Raw genomic sequence first — 11,894 nt, 5'->3', positions numbered from 1 at the left:
AAATCACTGATCATAGCTGATAAGAATTATCTCGGAGACTTTGCAGACACAGGAATAGAGAGAAATAGAATGGCACATAGAAGAATTATGAGTGGGAACTGGGGTGCTTGTGCTATAGGTCTGCTTCTCTGGATGAATGCCATTAGAGAGACTTCTCAGTTTAACACCGTGAGTCAGGGAATGCCAGGAACCTGAGCAATAAGTCACAGTGTGGCATAGATGATCCCATCATCACTCTTGGCAGTTGTCATGTCTTGTGATAGCACAAGGCAAAGTTCATCACTTGTGATGGGATGATCATCGAGATAGGAGAGAGTGGTTGTAGCGTCTGTAGCACGTGCTAGCCTGTGTCTGCGAGCAGCAAAGAGGTAAGCCCTGGTGAAGGGAGGTAGGAATGTCAGTTGAGACTGTGTGGAGCACTGGTGAGCAAGAGAGTTGGCATGTTCCACAAAATTGTGGTGGAGAGGAGGGGAGGACACATGTGACTGAACAATTCAGTTAACAAGCCTCCAAGCTTTTGATCGAGGAATGTGAGGGTTGAGATGCTGCAGAAATCATGCCAATACTCCTGTGTAAAACTACATTAGTTATGAAGCTATTGATGGATATGGACTGTATGATAAGTGTGGAGGTTTTCAACAGTGCGACCAGTGCATAATGCTGCTGCTGATTGCAGTACGTTCCCTTCATTATCACACATGTGGCGTTCGCACACCCAGTCTCCAGACTTACATGCAAATCTTGTATGGCTGTCTTGCAGCACATAATGATCATACAGTTCTTGGCCTACAGCAACGAAGGAGGAGCAATGTTCAGTAAATGTGTTGAAGGACTGACTGGCAAAACCGTGTGGCTTGCATTTCCTTGCAAGAGAATTGAATGGAGGGTGGGATATTTATATTTTTCCTGATATGAAGATTCCGAGAATGCAAGATAGAAATGAAACACGTGGCAAGGGTGGCATTGCGGTCGGAGATGAGAAGTGAGACAATGTCGACAGTGGAAACATTCTGCACAACGTTAATTTCCAGGATATGATCGAGAGAGCCACCCCCAACATGATGGGGATGAAGAATGAGGAAATAAAGCAGATGATGTTCAGTGGTAAAGTCATGGAGACACAGACACAGCCAAATGACGGATGAGAGACATTCAAATAGCGTAGATCACGCGTGAGGATCGATGGGTAGGTAAGGTGGCAAGGTCACTCCGGCTTGGATGAGATAAATATTACATAAGTACAAAGAGGTATCACCAACAGTGAGGAGAAGTAAACAAAAAGGAACGGAACGAGAAACGACAAGTGAGGTAACAAAGAGACTGTGAGGAAAAGAACAACGAATGGATGTAACGAGGCCTTGATCAGAGAGGTAGCAATGAGACTGTGAGGAAAAGAACAACGAATGGATGTAACGAGGCCTTGATCAGAGAAGGTATGATAACAATGGCATCTACAATGCCTGGGTTGAGGTTTGGTTCAGTGACAATGAAAGAATAATTCCTGAAGACATATGACAGCACGATGATGAGACGAAACAGTGAGAAAGATCAACCAGTCGTTGGTGCTGGCTTTGAATTTTGCATAATAATAGTTTGCAACTTCTGGGTCCGGGGGACCATTATGACACAGGGAGAGACGGGAGAGACGGTAATGTCAGGAAGAGGCTTGGAAATAGGTGGGTGGGGTGGGAGGAGGGAAGAGGAGGGTGGGTGGGTAGGTGAGGAATTAAAAGAAGGGAAGAGGAGGATTGGTGGGGGGAGAGGTAGGAGAGGAGAAGAAGGAGATCCACAGCGTGAGGTGCCTCGGTCACTTTAATACTGGCCCCATATTTGGAGGACAACGAATGGTGGATTCGAGTCCCACTGATTGCTTTGTTCGCAACAATCAAATAACCAAACTTACACCAAACCATTGTTCACTTTAAATATTTTCTACTTCACCATCTGTGTCTTGTGTCTGTCCTATCCTCATCCACCGCCCATATAACCTGAATTCCCGTCGATGCGAGCAGGGACAGGGTAGAGGAGAGGAGTTGGCGACGAAAGGGCGGAGATGCCGAGGAGAAGGGAGAGGGTGGGGAAGCTCAAACAGAGGAGACGTGTGAGAAAAGGAGGCTGGGACACAGGTGAAATCGTGGGGCTGGGCGGGCAGAAGGAGGGAGAATGGGGAGGACCAGGGAGAGTGAAAAAGTTGTTAGAAACAGGGGAGAAGACGTCGTTGGCAGTAAAGATGTGAGAGACCGAAGACTGAAGTAAGACAATATTTTAAAAGGGTATGGTTTAAGTGGTCACTCTTGTTCCAGTAACTGCAATTCATGATCGAATGGATTGGCTGTGGGATGAGAGAAGGAAGGGATGTGAGAGGAGAGAGCAACTTGCTTTAGAGTCATGGGCAGAAGGAAGGGCGGCTAGGGAGGGAAGACGGAGGATTGGTGTAGGACCGGCAGAGGAAGGGTGTATCAGCTGATGAGCAGAAGCAGGGTTGACGATGGAGGTAGAGGCAAAGTGATGGAGTGTACGGGCCAGGTGCAGTGACACCATCACACCCACTCTAGGGGCACCGAGACTGCGTTTAATGCAAGAGGTGAGGATAGCATCCATGGGGTCAGTGGGGACTAGTGGGGTGAGCTGTAAGAGTAATTCCAGGAAATTAGATACCTGAGGGTCAGGTACACAAGGGGAAGGAGCTTGAACAGTGGTAGTGGGCCGGACAGGACAGCATTTGGTTGAATGGGGTTACTGAATAACCCACACTATTCTGCAGTGCAGTAGCAGTGTGAGATATGGCCAGTGACATAACAGTGATAACACAGTGGTAGTCCAGCCCTTGCTTCAGCGTGGCAGTGAGACCCTTGCTTCAACGAAGGTGCAGAGCGGAACGAGTGTGTGACTCCGTCCCCTCCCACACCACAAATTCACTATTGATGATTTCACCCCGAGCGTTGAACAGACGATATGTTCGCCTGGCACCTGGTTTGTTGCAGAGGAAATCATGAGAGCAGTCAACAACCAGATGCTTAACGAAATACTGAAGAAGCGTACTTGATGAAAGTAATGCATCTTGAAACTCAAATTTTAACCCAAATAGCCCATTGGTGATGAAAGATGCGACGATGTCCGGATACTTTCTGTTGACACGGACGTATGGTGATGCACGAGACATTATTTGAACAGCATCTGGGTGTTAAGTGATGAGGTAGTGAGTTGATCCACGGCAGCACTAGGTGCCTATAATTGGTTTCACGGAGTCTGACATACATTTTGCTGGCTGAGGACACGTGCATTTGGTAACACTGCGCGATGCTTTTGTGCGCTGATTGGTCAATTTTCATTGTGTTTGAACGTGCATCAAATTGACTTTGTATTCCAAACAAGGTCCTCAGTTATTTGTAAGATGCCGGATTGTACAGACACAAACTAAAGCAATGATATCTTTAATAAAAAATATATGCCTTTTAAATTACTAGGGATAAACCTGAGCGAAATTAATAACAAAACTAAGTAAAGTCGCAATTGGACGCATACGGACAAAAGTCAGCGACTGATTTATTTGTTGAAATTCATTTCATTATGTTTGATTTCGTTCACACTGCAAGCGGTTTTCTTATGGCAGCATAGTTCAACTATTATTTTCTCATGAGGTTTACTTTTACCTTACTTTCCTTTTTTTGACCATTAACAAAAATTCGCTTCATTGCACACTGATGTAATCCGTTACTTTCCCGGCTCTCTCAGTCAAGAGGACAGATGCTTGAGGAAAGGGTGCATGGTGGCCAGGGATAGGGTGTCCGTCTGTCTGCCTGTCTTGTATGATACTTATGAAGATGTTCAGCAAAATCAAAGACCAAACTTATTAAAGTAAGAAATAATTTTACTGAATCTGATTACGAATACAAACAACTGCAGATTTTTAAAGCTACTGTTACCTATGGAGGTAATGAAAATGTGTATGTACACACACACACACACACACACACATATATATATATATATATATATATATATATATATATATATATATATAGTATAGACAGATATATATATATATATATATATATGAGCCTCTGTGGTACAGAGGTAAAATGTGCGTTTTCGTACACTGGAGAGCGAGGGTTCGCGCCCCGCAGGGTAAAAAACTTTGTGAGCGTTCTCCTGGTGACGTACTGCTTGGTGGACATCAGGGGTGCTGTGGTTGAACCAGTGTCGCATACTATAAAGTATGCTTGCACCCAGTCGGCTTGCACGGGCCGATTACACTTGGTTCACAGACTACACACACATCCAAAGCCACTCCAACACTACAGTTATACTTACAAGCACTTCACACCCTACATACAGTCTCTACCAGACAGCCTAAGTCACTTGGTAGAGATACATTGGCTGTATCGTCCCCACTTAGGTTGGGATAGGCCGGTCCTGCACATATATATATATATATATATATATATATATATATATATATATATATATATATTGAGAATAGCATGAATTGGCCCCGGTGAGGTGTGTGTGTGTGTGTGCTTACACGAATCATAATTATTAGAAGCTAAGCTAAGCGTATCTGGGGTAAGGTTGTATAGTAGTAGATGAGGTAATGAAGGGCATAGTGTAGACTGTAGATTTTGACACTGTGTAGTAGTGGTGGGACAAACATTCGAGCCTTCACAGGACCTCGGGACCACCTTGAATGAACGTCTGAATTCCCGCCACAGTCGCTGTGTTCGTATGCGTCCAGTTGCTACTTAGTTTTGTTATCAGTTTCATTCAGGTTTATCTCTAGTTATTTAAGAGGCACATATTTATCATTAAAAATATCACTGCTTTAATTTGTATCTGTATAATCCTGTAACTTAAATATAAATGAGGGCCTTGGTTGGAATACAAAGTCAATTTGTTGCACGTTCAAACACAACGGATATTGAAAATAGCACACGAGAGCATCGCGCAGTGTTACCATATCCACCTGTTCTCAGCTGGCAAAATAAGTGCGTCATTCCGTGAAACCGACCATAGTAAGGCAGCAGAACAGGTTGAAGTGAATGACAAGTATACATATTTTTCACGTGTTATAATGATGAATATGTTGCCTTTAACCAACAGATTTTTAAAAAATGTTTCCTGCAGGTGGGAAACAACAGCTGACTCTATCAGGTTGGGGAAGGTTTTTTTTTGGACTGGAAGTGCTGAATCTAACTCGTAATAATTCTATTAGTGGGGTACTCCAGAAAGTTGAATAAAATAGTTTAGTGTACCCTTTTTATTCTAACGACCTAAAATTGCCATCACTCTCCTTCATGAATGCTGAGTTGTAACAGCAGATTAATATTGCAATATGATGCTAAACACACAAATATACTGTGCGAAAGATATAAGTCCTAGCATTGTCTAATTCTGCCAGAGTCATGTGAAATAAACTGCGATTGGAAGAAAATCTGTGCACACTAAAGATGAAAAAAGTATAGGATCAAGGGTTGGGATTCACAAACTTAAGCTAGTTTCCTTCTTGCAAGTCAGATTTATACTTCAAGATCAAACCTCGAATATTTAGGGGTATAGTAAACGAAATTAATTATGTTTTTTTTTTTTTACTCTAACGTGGCTAAGAAATGCCATCTCCCCATCTTGAATGCTGAGTTGTACGGACAAGTATAGTCTGGAATATAATGCTACTTAGTAAAGTGAACCAAGAAAAGGATCATTGTAACTTACATAGTACTGTTTTTTTTTTTTCTCTCTCTCTCTGTCACTGAGCTACATTACATAAAACAGGGTACGGAATGGCAAAAATATGGGTAAGGTTAGTATGACGCAAATATAATATTCCAAATACGTACATTATATACATATTCAAGGCCAACTCAGTAGTCATATTATTATTTTTATTATTATTATTATTATTATTATTATTATTGTTGTTGTTGTTAGTAGTAGTAGTAATAGTAGTAGGAGGAGGAGGAGGAGGAATAGAAGTAGTAGTAGTAGTTGCAACTCTGGGCTCATCTGGACATGTACCCAATGGACCAAAGAAAACTAACACTGCAGCCCATCAACCTCTTTCTGAGAGGTGTGGGAAGTTAAGGGACGTTGTGCATCCGAGCCGGTCCTCCAGTCAGAGTCATGGGCCATTGTGCCACCACGAGGTGTTACTCTCCAGCTCCTGCACATCTATGGAAAGTAAATCAAGGACAGAAATCTATTCCATAGAGATTCTAGAACAATAAAAACACAGCATAAATTTGTAGACCATAAAAAAAAAAAATGAACATCCCATCACTGAATTAAGAAGCACATCGAAACTTAATGGACAATTCTTATGTCATGCACATACAAAAAACAAGTTTCAGAAAAAGGTTATCATCATCATCATCATCATCATTCTCATCACTATCATCATCATCAACCATCAATATCATCATCATCATCAGCATCAGCAGCAGCAGTATCACCCAGGCCTCTTTTCCCACATAAGAACGGGGTGAAGAACCGCCTAGGAAACATAAAAATAATAATAATATAAGGTGGAACCGACCAAGAGACAGCCCAGATGAATGGGCCACCCTCTCATTCATTTATTCACCATTCAAGCCTTCAGAATCCTGACCACACTGTAAATTACAGGCACAAATATCCAAAAATAGCTGCTTCATACCACCTGTCAGCTAGAGTCTTTCGAACGATTCTCACTTCACCGGGGAGGAGCAAGGGAGCCAAGTACTTGTCATACACTCTTTCGTAAACAATTCCTCCAACCAGCTCGATCCGCTGTCAGTTCCCTACGCTCACCATTCTCCAGACCTCGCCTTTGCCCACACACTCATTTTCCATATCCATCCACCTTCTGCTTGGGGAAAAAATAGTTGTTCCCTCACATCCTCACCGGTCAGCCACACTGATTGCATATTTACGACATGCGTTTGTGGGCCAATTCCAGGCTTGAATTTGTCACTTCAGTCCGATGGTTGTGCTGGAAAGTGACGCCTTTACATGCTGGTAAAGATATAATTGGACAGATCCATTGCCCAGTCATGTACAAACGTCGCCCATCTCCTTTCCTATCCCCCCCAAATGAGGATGGTGGACTGCCGGAATAGGTAAAACTCAGGCTGCAGTCAACTAGGTTCACGTTTGATGAACCTGGGGCATGTCTTCGTGCGAACAACTATGAGCAAATTCTAGTTGATTAGGGAGCCCCTCTTGCACGTCTTTCTTATCTGATTATTTCTGCACACAACACATTAAGTATTATTGTATGATATGCACATGTAATCTGTATCCGCAATGAATGAGACGTGGATATCATAGGAGGTAACTAGGGGTAATGTATAAATCACAGAAAAACGTGCTAAACATATGAGAGTCCGGTCCCTAGACTCGATTGTTGTTGTTATTATTATTATTATTATTATTATTAATATTATTATTATTATTGCTATTTTAATTATTGTTACTGTTTTGTAACTCCAGGTTCTTCTGAAATGTGAACATAGTGGATTGCAGGCTAAAGTTGTCCCTTTCTGCATCTCATAATTCTTTCGGAGGTTAGGGAAGGAGCTGAGTAACTTTTGTATAACTAGGTAGTTCACTCGCTTGGTTACATCAGCGCCTCCACAAGAAGACCATCCCGGCTAGCACTCCTAGATTCGATACTGCAAGAATGCAGTCTCAGAATATAACCTGCCAAATTCAGTGTAATCTTAAAATATAGGGTGTCTCGCGAAATTTCTGAGAAACTTAAGGTAATATCAGGGGTAATTATGAGTAAAAATAATCTATCAATATTAGTCCAATTTCAACCGGTACGGAAATGTAGTTACTGATGATTTTTTGGGCTAATTACAAGATACACTAATTTCACTCATAAGAGTATCATCAACTGAAGCTACGTAACGACTGTGAATGGCATCCATGTTGATGTTAGATTATTTACTCAGTTTCCTCTAAAATATTCGTAAGTTTCTCGAAAATTTCATAGGCCATTCTGTAATGACCTCGATATAAAACACGCATTTACTGTAAGAAGTGGAACTGGTGATGCAAAGAGACTACTTCATGTGGTGACACTGAGTATATAAATCACTGATTCTCTTACCCGGTTATACAAACATCCTTCATTTTTTAAAACAAAAGATGAACAGAGGAAGATGAACTGCCTAAGAAAGAGAACTTCGGGCCCATCAGTTTCACTTTGCAGACTAAACCACGGCCACAACAACAACTACAATTATAAGAAACCTCCACTAACGTTCATAAAAATATCTTTGGGAACAAGAATGAGTGGCCTGATAGTCTGGTGGTAGAGGTCTCAGGTCGGAATGGGGGCTATGTCTTACACGAGATTATTCGAATTCAAGAGGTGACCAGATGTTTTCCTATCTTGCAAAACGTCGGCCTCCTATCCTTAGACGTTCTGAATTGCACCTTACTCCGACTGTAAGTGGAATAAGTGATCCGGATGATGATGATAATGATGATGATGATGATGATGATGATGATAATGATGATGATTATTTAGCAGCAAAACAAAAACCTAATACTACATGCTTCAACGGGGACTTGTGGAAAGGGATTTCTTTAAATGGACTTTTGGGGGATGACCTCTACAGGTGGTCTTGTGCTGGGGGTAATTCTTGGTGGTGATGAATTCCTTATCCACATCCTGTTGAATCAAGGTGTTGGTGATGTTTGTTTTTGCTGTTGCTAAAAGATGCTGGCAGATGGCTGTAACATGATATCTGTGTGGAGGGCCACATGAGGAGGAGAATTATTTGCTTTTCCTGGTGGTGAACTACATGTCCACATTCTGTTGGTTTATGGTGATGGTAACATATTCCTGGAGGGGCACTTCTGTTTTCTGATGGAGGAAGCGAGGCTACTACGTGATGTCTGCTTAGAGGAAAGTTTCTGTTTCCCGGTGGTGGAACAAAGTTTGTATTGCGGTGTCTGCCTGGTGGGTACTTTCTGCTTCCTTGTCTTTACTCTCCATGCCAGTGCCAGGGCGTCGCCACGCTTTCCACAGCCAGCGGTGCAGACGAGCGCTAGATGGACTGACCAGCCTGGCATCCACAGCCCCGGGACACAAACCTCCTGTGCAATAGCATATATATTGTAGTTCTTTAATTTTAATTAGGCGGAGATTTTCGCCCTTTTGCAGCATAATTCCCATTAATCAACGGAAGAATAATACGATACTATGGCTCTGCATCGCTTCCATTGCATTCCTTCTTGACTAGCACCATATTCTCTTCCTATACCCAAGCATATAAGGTAGGGATGAAAACCTTATGCCTGTATAAAGTACAGTCAGATACAAAACTCCGTTCGTTTCTCGTACCACTTTTATATTGGTGAATCATAGAAGTTTTTGGTGTGACATAGTAGATAGAGATGCCTATCATCGAACATCTTTGGGTAATAATATGCACCGTTTCTCACTACAACTCGATCAGGCAACTCTGACTCCAGCAATGACATGGGCAGGAGGTGCAAACGGACCTTGTAAGTAACTGTACAATCACAGTCATAAGGAAGTGTGCTTGTTCGGTTAGGAAGCTTTATATACTCTTTTCATTTAAACTTAGCCTAAACATTATTTCTATATTGAATGCTGAGCTATAACAAACGATTAACACAAGAACATGGTCTTTTCTCTTATACATGAACTAAACATCCCACCTTTTTATCATGCAATCTGAATTTTGCCAAGAGATTGTGCAAAGGTGCAATGGAAAGGATGTAGAACTGTAGCATTATCTTTTTCTACCATCAAGCTACCTGAAATAAGTTTAAATGACGAAAATAATATGCAACAAGTTAAGGTCAAAGAATCCTGATACCTCTTCGTTGCGTATTTGTTATAAATAGTTGATTCGTTATTTTTTTCTGATAGGTTATTTTTACAGTTTATGTTCATATACAAAAGATTTAAATAACCCCCCCTGGGGGTAGGGGGGTTTCAAGAACACTCCCCCAGTATCCCTGCTTGTCGTACGAGGCGACTAAAAGGGTTGGTGGTGGGTTAGTGCCCCACTCCGTAAAAATAACTAACTAAACAAGCGAACAAAACGCCTCGGACCAGGACGGACCATACGTTGACGACTAAGGAACGGACAAAAGACATTCTGCGGGTAGGAACGTGGAATGTGAGAGGAGTGAATGATGAAGTGAAAGAGAGAGAGATTGTTCAGGTGCTTGAGGATGCAAAAGTGGATATATGTGGATTGACTGAAACTATATGGGAAGGTGAAAGGGTGAGAGAATGGGAATGTGGTTTAGGTATATGTGCGGGAGTTAATGAGAATGAGACGGCAAGAGAGGGAGTATGTCTGATGATAAGCAAGAAGTGGAAGGAGAATATAAGAGAGTATGGAACAGTGGGTGCAGGGATTGTATGGGTGAGAATGAAAGTAGGTATACAAGCGTGGGCGTTTGTATGTGTGAATGCTCCGACAGAAGACCGAGTGGCAAGAGTGAAAGATGGGTTTTGGGCGAGAGTAGAAGCATATATGGACAAATTTGAGAGGAGCAAGAGAGTGCTTTTGATTGGAGACATAAATGGCAAAGTTGGGAATGTATGAGTGGATGGAGTGGTTGGTCAGTGGGGTGTGCCAGCTGAATTAGATGGGAATGGTAGTGCTTTGGTGGACATCTGTGCTGGTAAGGGGTTGGCAATAGCCAACACCTACTTTCGGCATAAGATGATCCACCAGTATACATGGAGAGTAATGAGGAGGATGGATGGTGAACTTGTTGAATGAAAGGCAATGATAGACTGTGTGTGTGGATGAGCGAATGAGAAGACAAGTGTTGGATGCAAGAGTGTGGAGAGGGTGGGGGAATGGAGTCTCGGACCATCACTTAGTGATGGCCAAGGTAAAGCTGCAAGGAAAATGGTTGAGGAGACGAAGGGGAAGACTGGAGGAAACAGCTCCTGTGAGAAGAGTGGAGAATTTGCAAGATAGTGAGAAAATGGCAGATTATAAGAGCATAGTGGAAGAAAGGTTGGGAAGGTATGAGCTAGAGCAGATGGAAGGGGTGGAAGACGTATGTAAGATATTCACGGAAGAGATAGGTGCAGCATGTGAGGTGGTTTGTGGAGTGAGAAGGAGATGCAAGGGTGTGCAAGGGACAGCATGGTGGAATGATGTGAAACGAGCTGTGGAACAAAAGAAGAATGCATATAGTGAATGGTTAGGCGAGTAGAGGTAAGGGAGAAGATGAGAGAGAGAAGAGAGAGGTATATGTGAGCAGGAGAAGGGAGGTGAAGAGACTGGTGAAGGAGAGTAAGAAGAAAGTGGATGAAGAGTTTGGGAGGAATCTGAGTGTGAAATGGAGGGAGAATAAGAAATTGTTTTGAAAGGAGGTAAAGAAAGTAAGGCAGTGTGAAAGGGGAAATAGTAGGGGAGTGAAATATAGGAATAATAGATTGTTGGTGGAGAAGAGAGAGAAATTGAGGAGATGAAAGGAGCACTTTGAGGATTTGTTGAATGTAGAAAGTGAGAGCAGTGCAAGTATAAGTGGTTGGGGAATGGCTGGGAGAAGAGGAGATGAGAGGAGGGAGGAAGAGATCAGTAGGGCAGAAGTAGTGGAAGCAATGAAGAAGATCAAGTTGGGAAAGGCCCCAGGAATTGATGAAGTGTGTGGTGAAATGCTGAGGTATGGGGATGAGATTGTTGTGGAGTGGATATGGAAGTTGTGTAGATTGGCTTGGGAAGAGGGAAGGGTTCCAGAGAACTGGAAATCAGGTATAAATGTTCCTTTATACAAAGGAAAAGGGGAGAGAGAAGTATGTGGTAACCATAGGGGTATTTGCTTTCTTAGTGTGACTGGTAAAATATATGGTAGAATACTCATTGATAGGGTTAGGCATATGACAAAAGAGCTAGTTGGAGAAGAAC

The 11,894-nt window shown here is 42.4% G+C and overlaps 1 protein-coding gene across 1 annotated transcript in view; it reads right to left on the bottom strand.

The window, feature by feature from the left end:
* Nucleotides 1-203: 203 nt before the first annotated feature.
* LOC145409338 (sodium-coupled monocarboxylate transporter 1-like) overlaps nt 204-11,894 on the bottom strand; it is a 125,413-nt gene continuing 113,722 nt past the window's right edge. Inside the window, exons 12-14 of the mRNA XM_080279809.1 lie at nt 8,936-9,084; nt 2,380-2,628; nt 204-419 (exon numbers count right to left, since the gene is read on the bottom strand). Coding sequence (XP_080135935.1) covers nt 204-419; nt 2,380-2,628; nt 8,936-9,084 — 614 coding nt within the window. The remainder of the gene's footprint in view (nt 420-2,379; nt 2,629-8,935; nt 9,085-11,894) is intronic.

This window comes from Coenobita brevimanus, chromosome 80, assembly GCF_032717465.1.
Source record: "Coenobita brevimanus isolate Jiangsu-jjx chromosome 80, ASM3271746v2, whole genome shotgun sequence".
In the NCBI taxonomy this organism is placed as follows: Eukaryota; Metazoa; Arthropoda; class Malacostraca; order Decapoda; family Coenobitidae; genus Coenobita; species Coenobita brevimanus.
Note: the sequence above shows the minus strand (reverse complement) of the source record. Positions and strands in the feature narration are given on the sequence as shown.